Source organism: Bemisia tabaci, chromosome 2, assembly GCF_918797505.1.
Source record: "Bemisia tabaci chromosome 2, PGI_BMITA_v3".
Lineage (NCBI taxonomy): Eukaryota > Metazoa > Arthropoda > Insecta > Hemiptera > Aleyrodidae > Bemisia > Bemisia tabaci.
The window spans coordinates 8191539-8219447 of record NC_092794.1 but is presented as its reverse complement, the minus strand read 5'-3'; the positions used below and the strand labels follow the sequence as shown (position 1 = coordinate 8219447).

Genomic DNA, 27909 nt, shown 5'->3' with positions numbered 1-27909 from the left:
ACATGAGATTGCCCCAAAAGTCTTTGAAATCTCCTCCAGAAATGCATGAAGCGCATAAATGATGTTTCAGGTTCCACTAAAATTAGAGGGTAAAATTGTAAAATTGTAGGTAGGAAGTTAAAAGAATTGAATTTTTTTATTAATTATTAGGTATTTATTTCACATTCTTAATGCATTCCAGCAACTGGCCATAGTACAAGTCAACAACAGTAACAATAACAACTCACTTGTAAATTGAAGGTATTTACATGATTACTAACTTTTAAACTGAATGAGAACCCTCACACATCAGATAATTATTTGCTGATTGTGTATGATCCTCAAGTACATTACAGAAATACAGTCTTTTCATTTTTTTAAAAAAAATAAAAATAAATAAAAAAAAGAAAGAAAAAAAAACATTACAGTGCAAAACTGATGAATAGGACTTAGGATAGTCTGAAGTAAATGTTTGGCATTCTTCAATTACGCAACTGTCTAAACTGTAAAAGTACTGAGTGAGCCCTATAATAGACAAGCTAACGCCCTGAATTCGAAAGAAAACATTCTGCATCTTCTTATTTAAATGTGTGGCTTATCCTACATTTACTTACCAATGGTTTAGAACTCATGCTTAAAATTCATTTACAGGGAGATTTCATCTTGGCTGTATTTTGATTATCTGAGATGGAAAAATACAGGGGCAAAAAACACTTTCAGTTTTGAGGGAACTTTAACTTGAAGTTAATAATGAAAGTTCAACGATTTCACTTTTTTGTGTGCAAAATATTTTTGATCACAAATGTTTCCTATACAGCAATTGTTGTATAACTAAGAAAATTGATCATCAAAGTAAAAAAAAAAAAAAAAAAAAATTATGCCACAGCTGATTCCTAAAATATCTTGCCATAAATTCAGAAAATAGGTAACTTTCATCTGAGAAAGTGTAGTTTGAAACAACTTTGGAGAAACATATTTATGAACTTGATATAAAGAGATTGAGTCAAATACTCATATTTGAACTAACTGGTAAAAACTTAAAAATAATCTCATGAAAGTGTTGTACAAAATTTAGAAATGCAACTTGCGCTAAAGTGATTATTTTATTTTGCAAAGAGTGATTTTAGGAGTCAGCTGTAATAATAGTTATCACAACAAGGACTCGAAGGAACCCTTAGCACCATAAGGAAAGTAGCATTTCTACTGATTTCTTGTTTCTTGTTTTTTGTTTATAGGGGAGGAAGGGAGCTCAGAATACCGAAGATAAAAAAATTTTATAGAACTGTTTGAAACTGTTATGACCAACAATACTTGGAATTTCAAACTTATCAGTCTGTTATTCTGCATTTGTGTATGCATGTCTGAAAATTTTTTTGGGAACCTTTGGACTATGGATATTAGTACTTTGTGTATTCTATCCAGGGGAGGATCTTAACAAGCATCTATCAGTTTCTTTCTGAGCGAACAATTGGTAAAAAGCTAAAACCAGAGCCCGGGTGGAAAAGCTAAATGGGATAACAATTTGTTTAGAGGTAAAGTCAGAATTTGTTCATAACTAGTTGCTTTTGAGAAAAATATCAGGAGAGTTACTTTCCAAATGACCCTTAAGGGTTCTCTTTAACATTCACAGTCTAACTTTTTTAAAACTTGTATGATTCAACGGACAATCCAGGTAAAAGCATGCAAACACATCACTCGCGCACACAGTCACTCACAAGGAAAAACCTTACAATCATGATTTTTTCTCCATCAGTTTTCTTACAATGATTTTTGATTTGACAAATCAATCTCAAAAGGTGAGACTCATCATAAATGGTGAAAAAATTGCCACTGTGACCAATTTCAACAAATCTGAAGAACTCTTGCTGTAAATATTTTTTATCACAAAAGCTTTCAGAACCAAATAGGTCAGAAATTTTGAATTCCTGTCTATGACTCAGGTGAGATACTGGAAAAATATGCACTATCTCATCAAATAAACAAACTAAATCATTCATGAGATACCATGAAACCTTGTCTTTATCTTGAAGAAAGGTGCAAATACGCCCCTCTTTAAATAAGCCGTTCAACAGGGACTTGTCTTATTCGTTCAATCCCTTTGAAGATGTTCCATGCAAAATTGCCAGGTTCAATCTTACGCAAATGGGTTCTGGCAGGGATTCAAGTTAGAATGCCCATAGTTTTTCTTTTTCGTCTTGGTAACGAATGATTTGACCGAACAGCATAAAAACTGAAGAAGAGTTCAAAATTTGCAATTCTACACAGAAGTTTAAAGAAAAAATGATTTAATTTAGTTATATAAATAAATAAAAAAATGACTACATCAATTATAAATTAGGATAAATCAATAATTTTATAAACCCTCTGCTAGATATAGAGATAGAGTTGAGTGGGTACTCACATCTATACAGATTAGAGAGGGGGAAGAATTCTCTTTGAAACGAACGGATGAAGAGCTAAAATTCATGAGGACAAGGCAGCTGATCTTTTGTCTCTGTTTTTGGCCCGGATGATACTCCTTGCTTTGAATGCTGCAGCATTGATTAAGTGCTGGAAAAAGGTTAAAAATAAATACAAGTGAGAGAGAGAGAGAGACTTGTTGAACTTAGACTTCTTTCCTGCCAAGCCTGTAGTGTTCTGCCTTCTCGGGACACTATGCACCAAATGCGCGTGGAAATTGGGGAGTTGGGCCATCATGGTGCCTTAAAAAAGTTGATGCACTCGCTAATTTTTTTGAACTCACAATTGCAAAGCAGTGGTAGCTCATGATGCGTATGCAAATAGTTAATTTGGCTCCAGAAAATTGGGCTTACCAGGAAAGGTGGCCCCTAAAATTTCCAGGGAAAAACAGAAAACTGCAAGCGTGTGACTTGTTTTTTTTTTGTTCTTCACCCCAGGCTTTTGGCAGTTTGTTTTCGTTACACTGTTAAAGAGATTAGACTTCTACTAGCAAATACCGAAAGACCAATCAAAAAGTATGAATGGACACAGCTGGGAGGTGGTGCTAGGTACGCACCAATTCTTAGTTATACCATAATTAATCATAGCAGGGTGATCACGAAAAGTCGCACCCTCTAACTTTTTACTAATTGAGGTAATCCTTTGAACAAGGGGGTATTCCAGGTCGACCTAGCGGGGAGTACTTTTTGGCCCCCTACAATTTCAGGGCAGCCCCCTTGGGGGGCAAGGCTCCAAACTTTTAATTTTCAAATGGGAAGACCCTTTTGTGGTAGTCGTTGAAAGAGCATAAAAAAGAAACTTTTCGCGCACACCCGAAGTCAAATTTCAAACCCGTTTTCAAAATGCGGCCGGTTAAAGTATCAAACAGGACAAAAATTCACACGGTTATTTGTCGAGTGGATTTGCGCGAAACTCGGTATGTAGGTGTATTTTGACACGAGAAAACGAATTTGACTGTTAGATTTCAAAAAAACCGAAATTTCCAAAATGGCCGCCGGTTAAGTTTAAAATGGCGAAAATGTCACTCGGTTTTTTTCTGCTGGATTTGCCCTAAAACTGGAATTTGAGAGTATTTTGGCATAGACTAAACAAATTTGACTTAGATTTCTATAAAAAATCAATTTTTTGTATTTCTGAACTGTAACGGCGGCCATTTTGGAAAATTTCGGTTTTTGAAATCTAACGTCAAATTCGATTTTCTGTGTCGCAACATACCTACCATACGATTTTCGCGCAACTCCCTCGACAAATAAAACGGTGTGCATTTTTTCGCCATTTTGAACTATTAAGCGGCCGCCTTTTTGAAACGGTTTGAGATATTGTGTGACTTAGGGTTTGCGCGAAAAGTTTCTTTTTTATGCTCTTTCGAACAGAGCTATCACAAAGGGGGTCTTCCCATTGAAAATTACAAAGTTGGGGGCGTTGCCCCCATATGTGGGGGCCCCCATGAAAATTTTAGGGTGGGCCAAATAACTAAGCTCCTTTTGACCTAGGAAATATTCCTTCAAGTTTGCAAATCTTTACTCAATTAGGTAAAAAGTTAGGGGGGTGGAAGGGACTTTTGGATCACCCCTGTATATTGTAAGCACCTTTTAAAAAAATTCAGCTCTCAGAATGGAGATGTGCACTATATACAATTACTGCTCCTTGGGCACGAGATCAGTCACAAAACATTTTCTTGGAATCCACCTCCCTACCTGGCCGCTTAAAATGACACTAAACACTGTAATAGTAGACCAAGACCAATCCACACAGGTCAGTCATTCCCGGAGACGAGTTTTGGTACTCTACTGCGCAGTGACGTAGTATTGAGTGCCTGCAATGTATTTCTTATGGGAGCACCCATTGTGACGTAGCATCGAGTGCTGCGAGTTATGGCCAGGCGGGGGAGTGGATTTCAAAAAAGCTGCGCAATGATTGACCTGTGTGGATTGGTCTTGATGTAGACTAGTTCTCTATCTCGCTCATCCATCCACTCTGCCGCTAACCCTCTGTCCTCTTTTCATGGTCAGTCTTTGCAACTCCTCTTCGTCCCTTTTCTCTTTTGACGGGGCATGCCGACTTCACTGCCTTTCGTGTATTCTTACACATGCTCCTCTTAAGCCTTGATTCAACTCTGCACGATGACATTAGAACTAGAGTCCCTTTATACTGCGAGTCAAGACAATGTGAATCCATTTCCGATTGGTTCCCGTATTTCAGGCCTCCACAGTGTTACAAACAGGAATAAAGATTACATTTTCATCGATTACAAAGATTATAATTTAGAATGACGGGTTCGACATGGAACAAATGGAATGAGAGAAGAAACAGAGAAAGAAATTTGAGAATGAGCCGATCAAGGATTACTAAAAACTGCCAATTTATGTGATCTTTATTCCCGTTCGTGACTCCATGAGGGGAGCTGTCTTGACTCTCAGTATAAAGGGACTCCAATTAGAACCTGTGCTCTATGTGCAGTAATTAGCCTATTTACTACCTTTCAACAATGCACAAAAAGATAGAATCTGCATTGATATTCTCACCCATTTTCCGGATTCTCACTTTCTGATCAATATTGACAAAAATCGTTTTGAAAATTTTGTCCTGACAAATGTTCTTCAAAGTGGAAAGTTCATACTTTAGTCTACAATGCAACTATGGAGGTGGTTTTTGTACTTGCATAGTGCGTGTGCGATCGACTCCAGCAATATTGAGGGAAATTTTGCATCAATCCATGGAGATGGTGAGGGGCTAACTCTAGTCTACCATCAACCAATCGGCTTATTAAAACGCTTGTTGCCTTATTTACCTCATGAGTGAAATATTTTATCTTGCAACTGCATGGATAAATGATAACTTCACAGATGACATGCATTTTAAATTAATGAAAACTTACACGTTCCAATTTAGACTGCTTAGAGACAGCTACATTTAAGTCAGTTATCTTTTCTCCCAAATCCAATATTTCTCGCAAGAGATCGTTTTCTTTGAGGTGTAAATTCATTCCTGATCCAAGGACCTAAAAACAAAACAAAAATCATTGATACGAGGTCTGTTCGGAAAGTATCCGACCTTGTTGATTATCTCGCTATCAACGGTTGATAAGAGATTGGGGCTTGGGATTATCTTTGCACGGTCTCTACTGAGTGCAGGTGCATAGTCAGATTATTGCACATTCAATCAGTCATTTGTAAGATGCTGATTGGTGGGTGTGATTCTGGTGCGATCATCAGATTTCGTTTTTCTTAAAAAAGAAGTTGAGAAGAAGGTTCGTCACAGGAGACGAGTCTAGGGTCTACGGGTATGACGCTGAGACAAAGGTGCAATCGTCAGTTTGGATCGCACCCAGGACACCTCACTCAAAGAAAGCTTGGAAGAGTTGAAGCAATGTGAAAACAATGTTGATTGTCTTCTTTGATCATGAAGGTGTCGTTCATCATGAATACGCTACTGAAGGCTCTGTTACCGAGAAACTTTACGTCGCTTAATGGGCCTTGGGGAGCATTTTCATGATGAATGACACCTTCATGATTGAAGAAGACAGTAAACGTTGTTCCCACATTGCTTTCGCTGGAACAGTTTGCGGATTGAAAAATTACTTAAAAATCCTGTAGGGTTATTTGCAACTCGTCCTTGAAAAATTGCTGGAACTCCGTTAGTTTTTAACCGAATAAGCTCAAATTTTAAGGTTTGATAGCTAGTAGTATGAACTACAACCTCCAACAAATCGCATTTTGATATCTATCATAGTTCCCGAATTACAGACTTGGTCTCAATTGTTTTGGGACACCCTGTGTAGTTGAGTACACGAAGAGATAGGTATTGATTCAACAAATGAAAAAATTTGAATTACGTTATCCTATGACTAGAGTTGGGCGGAAATGGATTTTTCAAGTCACCGGATATGAATATTGAGTTTTTGTATTGGCCGGAGCCAGATACCAGATAATTTGCTGAGGTATCCGGCCGGAACCAGATAGTGCTTCTTTGCATAGAAATAATTTCAGAATTTCGCGCTTGGGACATGAGCCACACTGTGTATTAGACCATCGAGACTATCATCGACAATGTAAGTGCCTTCGTGATGGCAACTTCCTCATTTTCAAAGACATGTGATAAGTCGGCCTGCTATAACGAATACTAATAAAATATGACCCAGCAGATGAGCAGCATTAGCTTTCATTGGATTCATGATGTGATGGGCCAGACGGATCTGATTCAGATGCGTAGAAAGAAAGATATTATAAGAAGTATAAGTAAACAAGACCTAAGTGGAAAACGGAGCTGCCAACCTCACAATTTCGAAAGCACTGTCGCCGCTTGTCAATCAAAAGTCACAGCATTTCAAAGCCTGTCTTGTGCCGGAAAGTTGCTCGGTTAATCTCTATTGGTAAGAATCTCCAAATAAACAAGAGAAATGAATGTTTAAACCAATCACGAACTTAATTGGCCTTTATTTCGATATAGCAGTAACAAACTGCGCACTGCAACATTACGATACTTGCGGAGCTACGCTCAGACTAAAAATGTGATCAACAGGAGAACTCATGAATCTGTTAGTGGCATTGTTTTTTTCTCTGTTCTACTGCATTTTTCGTTTTTGAAAATGAAACACTCGGCCCTAAGAAATTAAGGTTCACGTTGCAATCGTATTAGTTCACGGAAAATGTACTTAATTCTGGTGATAACAAGTTCCGAAAAGTTGGACAAATACCATGACTAGTCAAAAAGCGCCAAAATATCACCAAAAATTTATCATAATTTTCACAGCTGATACCCGCGAAAATCGTATACGGCCGGATAAACGCCGGATACCCGGCCCAACTCTACCTATGACAGATCAAAGAAATCATTGTGTCTGAAATCAAACGAGACTTCAGTGGGGCATACCTGACAAAAAACATCATATTGTTTTTTGCGGCACCACGTGTCTAGTGACAGTGTTTCTTGTCCGAATCTGATCTGAACATTTGGTGAGGCATCATCCTGAAAAAGTAAAATCATAAAAAATAATAGTAAAAAAACATTACAAAGAATAAACTTCTTGATAGAGGTGTGCAGTTGGACTGCATTTAACAGAAAAGAACCAAGCCACATCAGGTATTGCTAAATTCAATTGGATGGTTTAATTTTTTACATGAACACGGTTGTGTGGATTTTCATGCAAACAGTGAATTTTCTCCATAGTACGAAGCTAATTCCTTACGATTTTCAAGGGAATTCGCACAAACGTTCTCTCGTAAAAAATTAAATTGCCCAGTTAAATTTGGCAATGGCTGATGTGGCTTGGTTCCTTTCTGTCGAACACAGTCCACTTAAAGATGTTCAGGGTCGATTAAAATAAAATTGAAGTGAAAAAGCAATTTTTTTGAAAACTATTCTCTTAAAAGAAGAAAATATTACTGGAACCTTAAAAACGCTGCAATCAATATTGGTGGTTTTTCTTAAGGTCTTATCACCTCTGGTCAAACTACTGATTACATTTGACAAGAGGTTAAACACGAAAGTAGTATTTTATCATCTCTTCTAACCAGCAACTTCTGGTCAAATTTAGCTTGATGGAGGGAAAATTTGGAAAATATTTAACGGGTACTTTAACCTCCTGTCAAATGTTGTATCGCAGGTTAAATTTAAATCCTGGTCTCTGATTAATTAATGTAGCAGTCCACTGCAAAAGTTCCTCCATCAGTACTTTGTATTTCTTACGTTCCACTCAATACTTGTTTATAACATATCGCAACATCCCGCTGACAATGAGCTGGTTTGCAACTGAGTTTGGCACGAAATAAACTGAAGTTTCAGAGGTATTGCATTCATAATTGGCGGCACTTTGTTACTTGGTATATTTTTTAAAACAACAGTAAAATTTTAACCAGAAGATAAATGTGACTAACAAGGGGTGATAGAACAAGTTTTCTTTTGACCAGAGAATAAACGCTTAACCTCTGGTTACATAGCAAGCAGATTTGATCAGAGGTGATAGAACCGGCCTTAACTTGAGTAAAATTTTTCACTTATACTCAGAAAATATCATCTCTATTTACAGATCAAGTTTGTTATAAAGAGCACATACTTCAACATATCGGAGGATATCCCTGAAGCTGGATCTCTGCATTTTGCGATCTTTCTTAGCACGGTATTTGTGAGAGTCTGTAGACAATTGATGTAGCTTCTGAATGAGTTCTTCCGAGGGCTCCCAGTCATCATTATCATCATCTTCGTCTGAATTATATTGACGTGACTGTTCAATTAAAACAGCTATTGCTTCACCAGCTGCCATTCGTACTTCTAAATGTGCTGAGTCGAGAAGATCACCTAAGTCACTTAGGGATCTGAAACAAATATTATGCGGAAATGATTAACACCAGAAAATACATCATGACACTATAATCCCCCATCTGTTTTCATCCTGTAATTACAGATATCACAGTTTGTCACCATTGTGATTTGATGCTGTCTGATTTGTTAGAAAGTAATAAGACTTTTGACTCATTTGGGGCTAAGATTTTGTCACACAACAATAAGATTTAGAGCAAAATTAGGTTAATAAATTTTGGTATATGCCGAAGACCAGTGTCTACACTCTTTTCTAACTTTCAAGTTTTTCATTTGCCACAGGTCTTGAGCAAAAAGGAAGAGAAAAAAGGTTTGAGAATCACCCTAAACTTAGCCCCCATACAACTTAAACAAAGTCTAAATCATTCTCAAAACAGCAAGGCTCTTTACACAGCCCCAATGCCCAATGCAGATTTATCTCATTAGCTTCAGCTTTAAAATTGTGGCGTACAGGCCGTCAGGAAACTGATACCCACTAGGCCTGTGGAACAGAATTCTTCCTCTTTAACTTCTTTTTAAAATTTTCTTCTCTATAGGGTACATAATTGCTTTGGAGGGATAAACAAGTAGAGCTGTTTGTTGACGGAGAGATTGTTCCCAGCTTGGCATAGTTGTTTAGGGTTGCCACAAAATTTAGAAAATGAAATTCCTCAGTCACAATTTGCTAAAATTCCCTAACAATTGAAGATATGCCGGATGGTTAAAAAGGCACAGTTTGAAATAGTTTTCATGCAAAATCTGTTGTTTATGAAGTCAACCTTGTTCTAGAAAGTGAATAAAGGTGACTTAAAAATGTCTACCTAAAACTTTGGTCATTTCTCCTGACATTCATCAGTTTTCCCTGACCGTGGCAACCTTGGTTTTGATAAGTTGCCCTGCAGTCATGATGAAAAGTCTTACTTAGGATTCAATGGGTTGATTCTGTTAAAAGAGAATTATCGGTAAAAACTTGTAAAATTGTGACTGCTCTTTTATCAACTGCTGAGGATACCATACAATTCGGAGTTTTCCAGGAAAATTTCCCATGTTATCTTTTTATTCCAACACAAAGGACCTCCAATTAAATAAATGGGTGTGGGTTGTTTGGTCACCATGAAGGGCAGCGTAAATCACAGTATATCTTACGGGAGGGAAGTAATGGGGACGACAGTAGCAAGCAGCGTCCAGGCAGAGAGGGCAGTCGAGTGGAGAACTGCAAGATCCTGGGAGATGATGGGTACCGTGCCATCTCCTTTGCGATATGAGGCGCTGAAGATGGTTTGTAAGTTTCGCATAGTTACCGCAAAATCATCAGTATTGCAGATGAATGTCAGCACACCAAGAGCATTGCAACACTGCAACAATATAATATCTTTAGAATGGCAACTAATGACACCAAACTTTAGAAGCAAAAGACAATAAAAAAACCGCAAATTGCTAACAAAATTGTTTTTGGTATTAGATGTATCACCTTTACAATGTGACAGTAAAAGGTGACTGCAATCTAAAAATCAATTAAAAAGAAACTGATCGGGTGGAAAGAATATAATTGTCAGGAATGATATTCATTGAATACATTTGCAACTATTGGTACAGTACACTGCGCAAGTTGGCTGCCAATAGAACTTAAAATTAAGAGTTGCAATTTACTTCAAAAAGCATTCGGTCGATAGCTTGGGAGCCTTTTCTTTCTACTCTATAGGAGATTTTGTTTCCAGGGCTATACCACTACCTGAAAACCACCATTCCGATGATACTAGATGATTACAAGAGCCTAAAAAAGATGATGAAGGGAAGAAAAAAAAGGGGGAGATTTGGAAAGAGAGCACTAAGTATTTGGGAGAGAGGTGAGGCGCGAGGGGACCTTCTAATGCAAGGTGAGATTTTTTGGGTTTCTACCCTCTATATAAGTTTTGGAGAAAAAGAGTGGAGATTTCACTGCATGGGAACATTTCATTTCTTAGTAATGCTATTGAGCTGAAAGGCTTGTTCTCTCTCCACATAAACCAATATAATTTTAGCGGCAAACTTTGAGCCTGTGGCATGAAATCGGAAAATGCTCTGATTCGTTTGAAACATTTCGTAGATCATTATTTTTAATGAATTGAACCACTTTAAAATGTCCTTTTTAGGTCTTCAAGATAGTCCCAAACCTATGATAGACCCACCTGCAGGACAGCTGATGGTAGCCTGTAAAAGAACAGGTTATATTTGATAACAAAACAGAAAATTAACCGGAGTAAATTACCTTTGCTCGAGCATGTGCTGAGACCGAGTGGTCATTGGCTACAAATGAGAGAACAGGAATTAAATCTCTGGACAAAAGATCCGACAAGTCGCCTGCTCCCATTTGGATGCACAGTAACATAGCTAGATGTGCAGCAGCAGCTTGTTCAGTTCCACGTCCTTTTTTCAGACACCGCTCAATTCCATCTGTTATTGTGTATCGTCTGTAGAAAAATAATAGGGTATAAGTTTTTCTGATGGTAAACAGGAAACTCTAAAACTTAGCTTAGATTACAGCTTACAGCTTAGATTTTGCATCAAATTCACATTGCTTTCTCATTTTTATTTCATTTTCAGATTGTAATACATACATATATTTACATAACAGAACCTGAACATTGACATGACTCTTTGCCCCCCTCACGGTTCGTCTCAGAGGGAGATAAATGAAACTGTGTTGCCCACTCAATATTCCTTCGGGATCTTGAAGTGAGATGCGTACACAGTCATTTAAGCCTAAAATGGAAATATTCTGTCAAGCTCTTTGAAAATAAAATCGATTTTTGTGTTTTTGGCGCTAGAATGACCTTCAAAGACGATCGACGAATCAATTCCAATGGGTTGTGCTTATGTAAAATGATATATGCATGATGAAATCTACGTATTTCTGGGCCGGGAATCGGTTGAGCAGGGTCTTGAATTGCTTCGAAACTTCATACCCTGAAAATTGGGCTTTTTTTTGGTTTTGGGCCCATTTTTTCACAGTTTTGGCGTGAGAAAACCTGTGCCGTCATGGGTGATGATTATCAGGTCATTTCGGGCGGAACTTCGAATGCACTTGGTCCCAAGACACTCCGGGGCTCCCGGAGTGATACAGGGTTTTCGAGATATAAGGGGTCAAAGTCCTTGATTTGCACTCAATTCTGCAGGTATTTTAATGTTCAATTCCGACTATAAATTGTTTTCTGATATAGATATCGAAGTGCGTTTTGCGGTGGTTAATTCAGCTACATGTGGTGGACTTTTCTACATATTTCACAAACCCTCACTTTGTTTTTTTTTTTGGGGGGGGGGGGTGTCTTTTTCTATACAGGGTGTGCACAAGGTGTGGGTACTTCTTGATACCTCGAGAACGGTGGCAGATATTGACTTACGGTTAGGACGAAACTTCCTTGAATTAAAGAGGGCACATTTTTGGTGAAGGGTTATGACCCCCTTGCCCCCCACGGAGGTGGGTGGTAGGTTCAACTTCTCGAAGATATCGATATGCCCGCCATTTGAAAGCCTGCCAATTTTAAAACATCGTAATATTTTTTGCATTCTGATGTCAAAGTCGGACATTTCCTGAACCACACCATTTCACTACTATTGAAAAGAAAGCTGTCAACACAGGGCAGCTATAAGTTTATCTATGTCATAAAAAGCTTTTTCCATACAGAATTTTGTCAACTGGTGTAGAAATAAATTGAAGGGATTAGATTCAGAAGATTTCTTGAGACACAGCGGAAGGGAGTTGAGAGATGTCTGGCTAAGTACGTAATATCACATTTTGATTTCTTCAATCTGAGGAATGGGAGTAAAACCTACTGCTCTTACCTTCGAGAGTATCAGGTTTAGAGAAAAGGATGATCTTGAACTGAAGCAAATTATTTTCCTTTTTTTTCTTTTCTAGTTATGTACCTGTACCATAAACTACAAATTCTTCCTCCTAGTTCCTGCTTAAACACTTAGCAGGGAGGCTGCCCATCTCTAAAAAGGTCAGTTTTTTGTTAAATATGGCCAAAAATATTTTCAAACCCAAAATCCTATGAAAAATTCAAAGTTGAATCAATGAGTACAGTCATGTGAATAAGAGCTAGCAAGTAAGGTTATGCAAAGAGGGCCTTCTTCAAATTTTGCACCAAACCATACTCGTAAAAATACAAAACTGATGAAAATACCACCAAATAACATAAAATGTGATTAATAAACAGCAGACCTGTCTACTGCAAAATCAGGAAGATATCTTTTGCTGAAGGCCACAGATACAGAATCAAGACACTGAGCTCGTCCTTGAGACGATTTTTGTGAAATGCCATCAATAGCTTCGATCAGTTTTTCTTCAAAGAGGTCATCTGTACTTTCATCGATGCCATCACTTCCTCCTGGAAGAAAAATGATAATTTGATGAAATAATAATAAAATGATACAATGAAAATACAATGAAAGTTCCCAGATAACATGGGACATTTTAAGCAAGTAAATATCCATGTTGCCCATGAAATGTTACAGAAATATTTCAATTTCTACACTGAATTACACGTTTTCACACCTATGTTGCAAAGACAATCTGTTGGCTACATTGCAGGGACATGGAACTCTATGTACCTAGTTGAAAACACGTTGCAATAGGCCACAAAGGCCAGGAGCACCCGCACATGGTGCCACAATTTGCAGCCCAGGTTGCACAAGAAGTCTACTGCACATGCGCAGCCCATGAGCGGTTGGCCTCAAGAACGGCGGAGTTTTTGCTGAAGAGGTTGCAACTGTTTGAGTGTGTCTATCAATATTATCTTGATCTCAGCGTACCAAGGATTTTCGCAGTTTAATAGTCTGCTTCAAGTGATGCTTTCCTCAGAGTTTTACATCAATGAAAGGTTTGTTGATGATCTGATTTACACTAGTTTGTTTGTAATTGTATGTCTCAGGTCAATGTCTAGAATTTTAACTTATAGCTCATATTCTTCTCTTACACTGAAAAAGCTTATTTCTTCTCTAGTATGTATACCTAAATGAAGGTCGTACCCATGAAGAGAGTGATTGAATTTTTTAATAAATCATCATTTATTGCAATCAACTAGATAGTTGACGAAATTTTTGAATCGTAAACATGTTAGGAGGGAAAGAGATGCAGAAATTGTGAAAAGTACATAAATGCCTCACTTTGTTATGCACATAAAATGGGTTCTAATGTTACAGCAACGCTTGCGTTACACATTCGTGCAATGTAGTCGTTTGTGCGAGGTTTCTGCAATGTGGACACTGAAACGTTCCTGTTAAATTGTCGCTGCAATGTTTACATGGGAACTTTCTGGAAACTGTACTTAATACATAGATGCCCATCCACATAGAATTACATATCCTATTCTATGTTGAGCGGTATAAGGGAGATAATGAATTATACATTGTTGTTAACATTAAAATTGTTAACTGGGTTACAATTTTGAATGAATATTTTGGGCTACTCATGAAGATTGGGATTTGGTTTCTCCCTGATTGGATCAAATCTAGCAGCTGAACTGAAGCCAATAATACAGATTTGTACATGAAAATGGGATAACAGGGCACAGAACAGGATAGGAATTAAAGCATCTCCGACATGTTTCCTCATTAAAAGATTTGACAGAAATTGGAACTTCCTATGTTCATGTCTTATACTTACTAAGCACATTTGGTACGTTTTGTATTAAATTTTAAAAAGGTAACATGTAAAGCAGTACTTCAATCCTGATTTAGTGCACTGGTCAATTCTTCTTAGATGGCAAATAATTTTTGACAGTGACTCAAGGGTTCTAAATTTCTGATTTTGGGAGGAACTGTAGAGGAAAATAGTTTGGGTAGGCAAACAAGAGTCATACCTTCATCGTTTACTGCGTTCTCAGATATATTGCTAATCACACTCGCATTATCGTTCAGGGAATCTTCATCTGAGGTGGCTCCACTTTCAAATCGAGATTTCGGACCTGAGGACAAAACAGAGATGTTAGGATAATACAGGGAGAAGTAATGACTTAATGGACAATCTGAGGTATTCAGAATTATATCTGCATCTGCACTGCCCCATACTTTTAAAAATAGACATGAAAAGAAAATGGTCGCATCTTGAGGATTTGGCTACCGTGTGACATAGGTCAGTGTAATGTGGCGACGGTATTTCAGCAAAATCCAAAATTTAAGGTATGAAAGACAGACCATTGCGTTAGTTTTTCTTGCTTGTTTCAACGTAAAATATGGTTTCAAGCATGTAATGTAGAATGACTTTCTTCCTAAATGACACGTTTCAAAGAAAATCGAAGATAAAAACCGCCCATAGGTACCAACCTATGTCATCGACAAAATTCAAGATGCCCAAAGTGCAAGCACCTCCTTTAGTCCTCTATGATACATAATAAAATTTTCTAAGAAGTTAGTGGCATTGCATGGATTCAAAACCAATTTCTGTTACTTACTGAGTAAGTGACAATCTGGAAAATTCCGGTAGGGTTATCATATGTCATTGGGTGAATAAAGCCATTTAAAATCTATCATAGCCAACAGGTACCCTACTTCATCAAAGTATGGTGAGACATACAAAACAATGGTTGCTGCCAAAACTTGTGATAATAATATTGAAATAAGGTGCAGGTATCAGCAGAGAGCAGATGGGAGCATAGGTTAAGTGAATGGAGTTCCCGGAAAATGACAACATGGACAATCTCAGTGGATGAGAGACAAGTGATTCTGATCCTAATGGTAAAAAGTTACAAATTCGTGGCAGCTTGGTTACAATTTTGGCAAAAATTAAAGGAGTAAAGTTCTGATGTCATGATAGAGCACCTAAGGGTGATTTTCAATCAGGAAGAGCATGGTTGTTGAGTCATATACTGTAACTGCTGTAACAGTCAAAAGTCTGATCTGGAACATGAAAACTGAAACACAGTTGAAATTGAGCTCCAAGCTGGCCCCTGAATTTCTTTTCTTCATAATATGTGACCTTGAATGAAAAACTGACGCAAATTCTAGATGAATAATTCTCTTACCAGACTTGGTTTTTCGTTTTCCCTTGGGCATAGTTGATCACCTATCACTTTACGAGGAAATAAAAATCAAGAGGCTAAAAGATGCACTCGCGTATTTTCATCAACAAAGATAAGGAAGTCGGAGCAGTATTTTGTGACAAAATTGAGTGAAACAATGAAACACATTTTCAGAAAAGAAAAATACTCGTCTTCTCCACCTAGGCAGTGAGAAAGAAACGCGGATTGTGCGAAAATCGGAGCGGGGTGAATACGGACACGATTACATGCCATCGGTGGGGAGAGGGGATGGGAAGGGAAATTCGATATCGACTGAAAGCGAGATATATCGATTTACTCTCATTGTCTACGTTGGTAGCGCCAGGCAGTAATCGGGACTTTTTTATTGAGCTTGGGCATTCGCGTCGGAAAATATTAGTGGTACCGCTGCGTTTCTCGCGAAAATTTACGCTAAGCTAACATTTTAATCGCAAATCCCTACAGCATGTAAATTGCCAAGGCTCAAGGGGGCGAAGCATCTGGTCGAACCGCACTGGCGCGATTTCGACTTTCGAATCTGAAGAGGGGAGGGGGATTTAGGATCGATCGCTGATTGGTCAAACTCATGTGACCCATGTGAGTAAGAAACTGGCGCGAAAACCAAGTGAATGATCCATTATAACAGTTATTATGTGAAGATGGTGGGAGGGGGAGGGGAATGATGTCCTGGCAGCAGAAAATGAGCCTCGTGATGGATTTATGCAATTCATTGATTATTTATGCATGTAATTCGCAATATCTTAATGGCATTACTAAAACATTGGCAGGAGAGGGATGTCTGTGATTAAATTTCTATCCAGGGTTTAAATCTAGAAAATTCCTGAAAATTACCTGTCAAGGCATGTGTGTGCAGATAGCATATGCTCATCAGGCCGCCTGATGCACCTTTCAATGAAGCCTACCATAGTGATGAAGTTTTTACTACTCCCCGTCTCTTTTTCTTCCTTATACTGTGACACAAAAATTTTACTGCCAATTTTGAAGACGAAGTAGTTTAGATTTATTCATTTCGAGGAAAACTTATTTCAGTATAAATAAGTAGCGAGGAAATCGAACATGAGAGCTCATTTTTTCGCCTCACAGTTCAAGTCCAAAATAAACTGATTCAAAGGGTTCCACGTAATTTTTTGGCTTTGAGGGCTACTTTCGCAAGATGGTATAAATTCCATTTACAGAGTGTCTACTGGTGCATCATCAATGTCATCATCTAAAATCCTTTCTTTTTTATCATCTTTCCCATCCCATGTGGCAGAATTTCAAGATTGATAGTAATAGACGATAAACTAGATAATAAGCTATTAATAGATAAGATTTATAGATTAGATAGAATAGATTCATTTATTTATTTCAAAAATTTGAATTTTCATAGATGTAAACTGAAACCGTTTAATATGCCGAAAGAAAGACTTAAATAGTCAATTCTTTGCCTATTTTTTGCTTTCAACCTTTGCTTTTTTGCTATTTATTGGTATAAAACTTCTACTAAATAGCAATCTTTTTCTACATGTGAAATAAAAACTCGCTACAAAGAAAATATTTTAAACCATCAAGAAGCAAGTACCTACTTAAATAGGCAAATGTATTTTTAGTTGATAAATTACCACTTTTTAATGATTGATCAACATTGATTTCTGATTTACAGTTAGGTGAGTCTCCCCATTTGTCATTGGTGGGGGGGGGGGGGGGGGGGGGCTCTTTGAGTTAATTATTCCTTTTAATGGTATGAAAAAAACACAGTCGACTGGACTTATCTACCTACTAGAATCCTGCAAAAATCTCTTGCCACTGCCCAAAATTAGTCAAGACATAAAATATTGATCTTTCATTGCTAATGCGAAGAAAAATGTTTAGAAATGATTCTTGAACTGTTATTTTCTACTCAAGTTCAATAGCCATCTTGTCTATCTGATAAGTAACATGTGATTTTGAACATGAGATGTCCATTGGATTGTGATTAAAATAGTCTTGCAGCTTTCATGAATGAATTCCTTTGGAATGAAGCTTTTACTGTAAGTTTGAACAAATGCACACAATATAAAAATGTTTTAATACTTCTTGCTTTCAAGGTTGGAGCCAAACATGATGGCTAATGCATTTACTAAATAATTGAAAATTAAAACACGACAAATTTTGGAGTTATGTCAATCGTCCAAAAAAACACCCGTAAGAGGTCCTTTTAATGGCGAATCAGTTGAAAAAAAGATGGAGTCGACTGCCTTTGGGAATTATTGAATACCTGTCAATACTCATGCGTGACAAAAGCAGCAAATCGTTAAACCTACGGCAATTAAGTCAACAAAAAACTAGTAAAAAAATTATTTTTATTTAAAGTTATCAGTAAAACAGCTTAAGAGGGACTACATAAAATAACCGTGGGGAAAAACAAGGCATAGTCACCGCACCATATCAATACATTAATACATTATACACCTCTTAGATAATAGATGGTCAGAACGGATAAAAGAATTTCAAAATAAAATTGCAGATTGAATCATTTCTGCTAAGTGACAAATAAGCTGTAGCTCTTTTGAAAAGTTGAATGGAAATTGAGAATATTTCAGAGAGCCGCTGATCTGGATCCAAGGTTGAGCAGAGCAAAATACAAGATGGAGAAAGATACATGAGTGGGTATTGACCAAAATTAACGAAGTAGAATATTTAACAACTAGGCAACAAAAACATATTATATAATTTTTGTTCAAAATATAACAAAAATTTGAAACAGGAAAGACGGACCGAAATAATGTAAAAAATGAAATGAATGGAAGGGAAAATATTTAAGAGGATAATGGTTCGAACAAACTGTACATAATATTACATAAATTACACAAAGGTACACAAGACAAATATTTACAGGATGCAAAAAGACATCTAGGAGATACAAAAAAAAAAAAAAAAACTTCCTGTTGAAAATAAATAATCTTAAAATATGTTTCATGATCATTAAAAATGATGCAGAAATTCTACATAACATTTGCAAGCCAATGGTTGAAATTTTGCACTGGTCTATTGGACAAGACAAGACTGAGGAGTAATTGAGTTACATAATTACTTAGTGCTATAATGCTGTACTAAGAAAGAACGCCGTAAGAGCCTTCAGGCATTGCCATATTTTATTCAATAAAAAACTTTACTGAGGAAAATTTGCATCATTTTTTTAAAAAAAATTTTCAGAGAATTTTGTTTTCAATTTCATCTAAAATATCTGAAAATTTCAAGGGAAAATAAACATAACTTTTTTCAAAAATACATGTTTTATCCAGAGATATTTGGCAACTCTAGAATGTTCATACGGCATTTTCCTTAGCACAGTAGTATGACGGAGAGCAGCGACTGAGCCTTCAAGGAACAGGATGACGCACAAGCTAGAAACCACCCCCTCAGGGACCGACAACAGGTTGATTGTATGGTCTCATAAAGGCTCAGTCATGGCTTTCGAACATACTACTGACGGATCACACAACCCCATTCCATCTTGGTCTTGTTTCATCCAATAGATTAATACAAAATTTCAACCGTCAGCTTATAGGTAATAAGGTAATACAAAATTTAATAATGGAGGAAAACTGAATGATCACTACTCTGAAAGCAAGTTACTACAATTATTATCTTATGGTTAGAAAGGAAGAAAGAGGCTTCTCTGAAAGTGGAGATTATGTGATCATTAGTAAGAATTACTAAAGATTTTTTTCATCTCATTTTTTCCTTCTTTCCTCATAAAACGCATTGAGATACTAATCAATAGTTAAATACAGGAAATAAAAATCATACATCTACGAAAATGAGAAAGAAACAGAATGCGCATTGCCATAACAAATTAATAAAAAAGCTTTCTCTGCAGCATGAAACTAAACTTCTAAAAGGCTCTTAAATAAGTTCAAAGAAACATAAATGAATGGTAAACTAGAGGCCCAGTTGACAACAAGTAAAAAAAAAAACGCTTTTCAGCCAAAGTAGAGACGAAATGGTACATTTCAACTGAACAATTAAGTGAAAAAAGGAGTACCTCATGAGCCTACTACTGAGTCAAAAAATCAATCCTATCTTGGACTTGAACTTTTAAAGGGATGAGGTGGTTTTAGAGGGTAAGTAAATATATGTTATTTTGAAGGCCTGGACGTGACGAGTGTTTTGAGGTATCAGCAGCTAAGATTAAATGAGTTCGAAAAATCATCCCCCTCTTAGACTTGAAATTTTCAGGGAAAGGGGTGATTTTAGAGGATAGATGAATATATGTAGGTTATTTTGAAGGCAAAGAAAAGACGAGTATTTCGAAGTATCAGAGGCTAAGATTGGACGAGTTCGCATTCCAAAATTCCCGTTCAAAACAAAAGAAAAATTCGGTGATTTACTATAAAAGTGATTCATCATACCTAAAAACCTTTGTATTAATTTCTCTTGAGGTTTCTTTTTGTTAGACAAAGTTCAAGCGATAACCAATCTAGTATTATTTCAAAAAGTACTTTCAAATTCCTCGACAGGTTTGCAAGGCAACTCGAGGACCACAGAGTGGTGCAACGACAAAGAAGTGTGGAAATTGCTGCTCTAAATCGCACTATGCTACTGAGCACAAATTGGACTTCTTCAAGACTTTTCATTTGTCACTCATACGTCTTGTCAGACATTTTTCACCTCTGAGATTTTAAGAATGAAATTAAACAATTTTAAAATAGTTGCTGCACATGCATGTTAAATAAAATTTTACTTGATAGTTGATAGAAATTTTTTTCAGACAGCAGCATAGATTCAGTCAATGAAAAAAAAAATCAAAATATTCACCAGGAAAATTTGACTACATTTTGTAGTATAGAATCCCTATTTTTCGCTCATTGTAGAAAGGACTTACTTCCCCCTTTATTTTCCTTGGATTGAAGCTTTCTAGGATGAGCCAAAAATAGAGGTTCCTTATTACAAAATGAGACTTGATTATGATTGAATATATGAGTGGGTATCTCATCAACATTGATTATAAAAAATTGCAAACAAAGCACAGGTAAAAGGAACATGCAAGGGAATTCGAACGTATTAATATAATTTCTGTTTCCCCACAAATAATTGGGTAATCGATTGATACCTGATAATTATCAGCTTCGTTTGCTAATCGAAAGACACCTGTTATATAAAAAGAAACGATTTCTTGTTCCGAAAAGTTTCTTGATTCATCACTTGAAAAATGACAGGTAAAAATTATTCTGATATTAAAAATCAGGAATTAACTTAAAAATCTCATAAATAAACTAGGATCATTGACACATAAAATAATTCAATTTCCATCGTCAAATAAGTGTGAGATCCTCGCTGTTTTACTTAGAACTTGAGTCAGTTGAGAAGAGTTCTCGCTTGCTCGCTGAGAAATGGAAGATACTTTCTCTACCCAACGAATGAGATAAATTTAGAGGAATGAATTTGGGTTAAAGAGACTGAATTAATGAAAATAATTTCCGACAAGCCATTTCACCAAGTCTTATACTTGAGGAAGTCATAAGTAGTTTGTTTACCCTCCCTCCACTTTACATACTTGAGAAGGCGCTCCAAAAAAAAAAAAAAAAAAAAAAATTGACAACAGTCTAATGAAAAAAATCCAGGTAAGTGGATAAAAAAGACAATTTCACAATTCTTAACTATTGGAGGCTTTTGGATGGTTTTAAGAAGTTTGTTCACTTAAAGGTAAACTTTTCTTCATTCATTATTACTGACTACTAAATTTTAACTGTAACAGGCCCCTCTTGAGGCTATTATGTACTAAAAGTTAAATCGATCAATCCATTGGAAGCTAATACATCAAAAATATATATAAATTGGAGATTAGAGTGTTGAAGATCAATGTACAGAAGCTTAAAAGAGGGCGAGGATTGGATGAAAAATCCTTTGGATACCTAAATTGATTTTTGATAGGCTGCTTTTCAATAGATCAATTCTTTTATGATAAAATGTTTCTTATAAGAGAGACATAGCGTATTTTGGCTAATCAAAAAAATGATGACTATGAGTCACATAACCGATACACAAAAAGGTCAGAGGTAGTCCCTGCATTTAAAAAAAAAAAGCTAATTTGGTTGAGAGAAAATTATGTATAGTTGATTCGATTAGCCATGAAATTTTAAAGTTCTGATTAAAAAACTAAAGAACTCGTTTCCTCCCAAATCAAGAAGTTTTTTCAAGCTGAAAAATTTTCGTAGCAAGAAAATGAACTCTCCTCATCTTCATTTGTGACTTATGTCTACAAGATTTTAATTTGCAAAAAACTAACGTACTTGCATCCTCTTATAACAGTGAAGTTGATCTTAAAATTAACCGGGAAATCAATAAGTATTGTAGAAACAGTGAAAAAAAATAAATAAATAATAATAATAATAATAATAATGTAAACAATGAAAAACTACACAAACCGGACGTTATCAGCTCAAAAAAATTTTAGCATTGAAAAAAAAAAAGAAATGAACTTCTAGTAAAACTTATATGATAACAGGTTAAAAAGTTACACGACAGAGAGAGAGAGGGGGGGGGGGGATCATAATAATTGGGGTATACTTTTGCATCATTCCCACATTACATCATCCAGGCATAATTGTAAGTAAGATTTCAAATTATTAGTTAGATCTTTCACGTATAAAATAGTGTGTCATCTTCGGAAAGAAAACAAAAATAGGGTACATAGGTAATATGGAGTATTACACTTTCCCTGGGGAAAATTTACCTTGTACAAAACTGATGATCTGACTCAAGTGAAAAATTCTGTAATTGTTAAACTTTGAATACTTTTTCATTCGTATTAAACTTCAGTTACTGACAATAAAGGAGAAGAGGAAGAGAAAAAATAGATCGCACCAATTGCAAGCAAACTTTACAAAATCTTCAAAGTGCATTTGAAAAAAAATGTACCCTTTGCCTTTTGGTCTCTAGCTGACATGATTGTGTGTTTGGGACAAGCTGTTAAAATAACTGTTTCAAGAAATTCTGAATATGAAACTCTTCATCTTGTGGTGAAAGATAAAAAAAATTTTCTTAACGTTTAATTTATGCTGGTGTAAATAAAGAAATCCAAAACAGGGTCCTCATGAATAATCTAAAATTCTGACATAACATTGAAAACTGTATATTAAAGTAAATGAAATGCGTATATTTTGGCTCTTTTAAGGTTCAAGAGGAACGAATCTGAGGTTTCAGTCAGTAATATACTCAATCAGCAAACATACATCCTTTGAAAAAGTAATATTATAGTAATCTCGAAATGGAAAAAAAGTTTCGTGCAACTGACAATATTGTACAAGTTACTAAAATTAAGATTTGAGGCTTGTACAATAATCATGATAATTATGTGATCAGTGTTAGTTTTATACGAGGTTTACATTCTCTCAAACCAGATTCCCTTGGTCACTGTAGAAAAGAAGCAAAATTCTAGATGACTGAGATTTGAAGTAAAAATAATTCAATACAGTTGAGCCAAAAATTATAATACAAAAGTATATCCTACTGAAAAGTGATGACCCTTTACTAAGTATAAATATGAGCTTGACAGGCTCTGAGAAAAGAAGTAGTTTCAGCTAAAGACAAAATTTCTGAAACGACTCCATGGGTGTTTTTCCTCGCGCTTGGAAAAGTTACATAGAATTGAAAAAATATATTGTAACAGTGCCTCTGTAAAGGATAATGTCTCCTGACAGGAACTGTAAAATAATTATATTGGGAGGAATCTTTTTCTCACTCATCAATTCCATTGCAGAATTAATTGCTGAATTGCTGAGAAAAATACAGGCCAGTCCCCTCTTGATAACATATGTATCCTCAATAATACAGATTATTAGAGATCGAAATGAGGAAAATTACCGTATTACCTGCTTATTAAGTCCATTGATTTTCCTTGTACGAATGAGAAGAATTTCTCTTCTGACAATAATATCGATGTTCATTGAAAACTTATTTTCATCGTGTGCTACTACAGAAAAACAAATGAGAATACATCATTGTCTCTAATAGTATGATTGCTGGTTGTAACTGTAACTGTTCTTTGAGTAGCGATGATCATCAAAATTGTTATTGCCATGTACAGAATAGGAACCACGTTTAGGCCGATTGAAAGCATTGCTACCACGGCCCGCATTGCTACGATAGTGATTGCCAGAGTTTTTTCCCCGACTATAGCTCCTTGCAGCATTTGGATTTTCCCACAAGCTGCAGAGTGATTCACCTATTTTCGAATCTAGAATCTGGAAATAGAAATTAAAATATGTCATCACCATAAAGGGAAAAACAGTACATCTATTCATATAAACTTTGTGGACAAAATATATTTGTCCTATGAGAGGAGAAATATTTGTTGTACTGCGAGAGGGGATATCGCAGAGAGGATGCAAAAAGCACAGCGGAGAGGGATAAATGGCTGCGCAGCCGCTTACATTCATCTCCACAGTGACAAGGTGCAGCACTCAAGCATTTTTAAATTGTACTATCCTTTCTTTGTGCAAAAATCAAATAAATTATTATTACCTTATCTCATCTTAATTGGTGGCCACACAGTCCAAAGAGAACAACGAATTCAGTATTTTGGTTTCTTTCAGTTATGAACAGTCGGACACTTCCAAGCACGCAAATCCGATGAACACATATATCCCTTGGATTCAATGAATTATTATGTAGTGAGTCTGTTGCACGCAAGAGATACATCCAACTGAATATACTTGGAAAAGGTAAATTCTCTCAAAAATTACGTTGAGCACATCAAAAAAGTCTGAAATCCACTCATTGGTGTGCAATCTGCGTAGTTTGTAACACGCTTTTTCAAATTTACCATGTATATGGGCAGTTTTTTTTGGTGGCCAAAGGTCAGGTTTGCCCGGGGACAGACCTAACATAACTTAACAGACAATCTCACAAACTGTCATAAGTTCTCCCTGCGTAAGATTTCAATAGTTTCAAAGCTTTTGTTTTTGCAAAATAAAGAGATACAAAGTGGAAAAAACGCTTGAAAACGATTGAAATCATACAATAGAAAAAGTTACTGTTAGTGAAATTGTATACTCAGGTCTGTTTTTCTTACTCCTCTACTTGTGCAAACCGGGTCGGCGTTGACTGAGAAAAAGTGCTCGCAGACGTAGGAAACTTGAAAAAGCTTGTTACAAACTATGCAGACTGCACGCTAAGGATTAGATTTCAGACTTTTTTGATGTGCTAAATGTGATTTTCGTGCGATTTTACCTGTGCAAAATATATTTATTTGGTTGTATCTCTTACGTGCAACAGACCCATTTCTTATGGAATAATAAAGTCCAATGTTGCTATCTTTCTTGCGGGACCTTTTCCCTCAATTCCTTCTATTTTATTGCATTTTCTGAAGTCTTTATTTTCTCAAATCCTTTCCATCCTCAGTGAGTTTTAGGTTTAATTCCATCCAGAAAAAGATGTGTTTAAATAATTGTTTGTACCATAAACTACTTTATGAAACACTGTTGGAAAATATTATAAGTATGTTCTTAAACACTTTGATTAAGGAAACAAACTTTCAGTGGACCACACTTTTGCCATTAAAAGTTCTGAGTGGTCCATGTATTTTCCTTTTATTATCAGAAATTTTTTTCTCTTGGGGAAGGGGGATAAAAAAACAAACAATAATTATCTATTAGTCTGATAATTAATGATCTAAAAATGATTATTATAATTTTTCAAAAAAAATAGGGGTCCTTTTGGGCAGAATTTATTTCCTCTTTATTCTTTTCATTTTTGAGAGTAAAAGCATATTTTAGATAAATTACTTACAAACTAATAATCAATCGTCTTTTATCCCATGAACATTAAAAAAAGCAGAAAACATACAAAATGATTGGGAAGAACAGATGATGTCAATCACTTTTTTCTTGGGAGGGTCATATCTTCATGAAAGACAAACAAACCTTGTTTGTCCGATAGGTTTCATAATTTTTTGCTAATCTACTCTCTGGTCTCACAACTGGCCTACTTGGTGGAATAAGAGTATAAAAATAGTCTCACTTACCAGGCCATCAGGAACTTCATTTAAATTGAAAGGGCCAAAGAACTTATTTCGCATGGTGTTGAGTGTCGAAAACGGAACTGGTGACTGTTCGATCCATTCGATAGGAAGAGGTGGTTGAAGATTAGGGCCAAATAAACTAGATTTAAGTTCAACAGGAGCAGATCCAGTCAAATCAGCGTATCCTTGAAGCTCCTTCGTTCCATTTAAGGAAAAAATTAGACGAACATGTTTCCCTTCCTATGCAAATAATAAATTTAAAAGCTGGTTAGAAAAATTACAGAGACAGAGTAAATTATTGTAAAAAACCTAAGGAGAGGAAAAACAAATTACTGTCCCTCTTTCATTTCATGGTAACATGATTGAAAACAGCAACACACATTGGAAAAAGCATCCTCATTTTTCTATACATGGATTTGAGGTAGTGCTGACACGGCCTTTAAAAAATTATGCTGCTCCTTCCTTTGCAATCGAGATCAGCCAAAAATTTGAGAAAATTGATAGTTTTGGATAGAGAACAGGTCTCATGATGAGAAATGTTTACGTTGCACCGATGTTTAATTGTCAGGGAAAGCCATTTCTGTCCTCTGCAGCAATTAAATAAGTCATAAGTTATTTTGTTGATGATTGCAGACTACTTGAACTTGAGCAATGTTGCAATGATGCTTAGCTGATTGAGGTTTGGTCTAAATTTTTTTTTCTATATAGTCATTTCAAGTAAAAAGCAGGTGCCTGTAAAAGCCTTTTTTGGCCCTAAAAATTTAGAGTGCTCCAAAAAAGTCTCCATAAGGGAAAGTGTGCTTCTCATACTTGCTTTAAAACTTTAGCTCAGTTATAAAGTTGTATTCTGTGATATGAATAGTATCGAATATTCAAAGTTGAGTCTCCTCCTGTTTTTGCCTGAAAATGACTAATTTTTCAATGCATCTGCTTCAACTTGCCTAGAGGGAGGAGGTTGCCTGTTCTTAATTTTGATATAATCATGCTATTTTATACGATAGGCTTACTTTTAGTAGCATATTTGACAGGAAAACAAAAAATTGCCCTCTGTTGACAATATTGTCAATAGACCAGCTGTTTTCTAGGCTGAGCCCTACCCATTTTATTTCTTACATGCGTACTCAGTTCAGTTATCCAATATACGTCTCTTACTGTTCCCATCTAGTGAGTATTTATTCTTACTGTTCCCATCTAGTGAGTATTTATTCTTACTTTTATTCTTGATCTATTGACATTGTTGTCAACGCCCTCATAGTTACACAGCAGAAATTTCTTGACAAATTTGTTATTTAAAGCTATTTTGAGACTTAAAAAGGAGGAGATATGACTTCAAACACTTAATATGCACTACCTTCATCACGCAAACAAAGATGAAAACTGAGCCAAAATTGTATTATAATTATGATAAAAAGTAAGATTTGTTAAGCAGAGCTTTTTTTAAACACTTTGACTAATTTTACAAATTTTAGGGTAAAAAAACCCTCATCATCCCTTAACTTTTCCGTGACAACTAGTCTTGATGTTATTCAGAAAAGATGACAAGAGATCTAAAGTTGACTCTTTGAAAATGGCAATAATGCCTTGCCAAAATATGAGAAACGTTGCCAAAACTAGATACATTTTAACAACCATGAACTATTTTTTCTTATCAATGTGAGCACAAAGAGAATAGCTCAAAACTTACTATTTAGAACTCTCAAACTCAATTACTAACTCATTTCAGTGAAACTTATGCTACTTTACAGGAGTTGCTCAAAATACATGAGAAAAAAGACCTTATTTTGTATTGATATACTGATTACAGAAAGGAAGGGAAAGGCTAGTTTCCCAATGTAATTTTCTAGTTTTTTAAAAGATCAAAGCGGAGTTAGTATTTTAATTTATCGGTAAGAAATTAAAGAGAAAAAAATAAAAAGAATGTTAAGGTAAGAAGATACAGGAAAATGAATATTACATTGAATGCTTCAACGAGTTTCTGGTGAGTTGCTGATGAGAAAGCCCAAGCACTTGATTTTCTAGACAAATGGAGAATGTTCTCTGAACTATAACCACACTTAATGACGACATACAGAACATCACCTGGAAAAAATGAGAAAAACATTAAAAATCAACATTAAACTGACATAATTTAGTCCTTTTCCGCTCTTT

General features: G+C 35.9%; 2 protein-coding genes across 3 annotated transcripts in view; both read right to left on the bottom strand.

The window, feature by feature from the left end:
• Positions 1–131: 131 nt before the first annotated feature.
• Ifrd1 (Interferon-related developmental regulator 1) lies at positions 132–15996 on the bottom strand. Its single transcript, XM_019045157.2, has 9 exons — positions 15741–15996; positions 14580–14684; positions 12941–13106; positions 10985–11186; positions 9883–10091; positions 8495–8753; positions 7312–7407; positions 5318–5440; positions 132–2529 (listed from the first exon to the last, which is right to left on the bottom strand). Exons 1-9 carry the CDS (start codon positions 15769–15771, stop codon positions 2443–2445), a joined length of 1278 nt encoding a protein of 425 aa, XP_018900702.1. The 5' UTR covers positions 15772–15996; the 3' UTR covers positions 132–2442.
• A 2084-nt stretch (positions 15997–18080) lies between these two features.
• Positions 18081–27909, bottom strand: part of LOC109032869 (3'-5' RNA helicase YTHDC2) — a 31432-nt gene continuing 21603 nt past the window's right edge. For both annotated transcript variants that reach the window (XM_019045193.2, XM_019045192.2), the window contains exons 21-23: positions 27716–27840; positions 25765–26001; positions 18081–23983 (exon numbers count right to left, since the gene is read on the bottom strand). In XM_019045193.2, coding sequence (XP_018900738.2) covers positions 23747–23983; positions 25765–26001; positions 27716–27840 — 599 coding nt within the window. In that variant the 3' untranslated portion in view covers positions 18081–23746. The remainder of the gene's footprint in view (positions 23984–25764; positions 26002–27715; positions 27841–27909) is intronic.

Excerpts from the sequence above, each read along its gene's own strand:
- Ifrd1 (XM_019045157.2), bottom strand. The coding sequence starts at position 15,771 with ATGCCCAAGGGAAAACGAAAAACCAAGTCTG. Across the intron at positions 11,187-12,940 it reads CCTGATTTTGCAGTAGACAG|ACGATACACAATAACAGATG; the intron begins GTCTGCTGTTTA and ends ATTTTTCTACAG. Across the intron at positions 5,441-7,311 it reads AATATGATGTTTTTTGTCAG|GTCCTTGGATCAGGAATGAA; the intron begins GTATGCCCCACT and ends TTTTGTTTTTAG.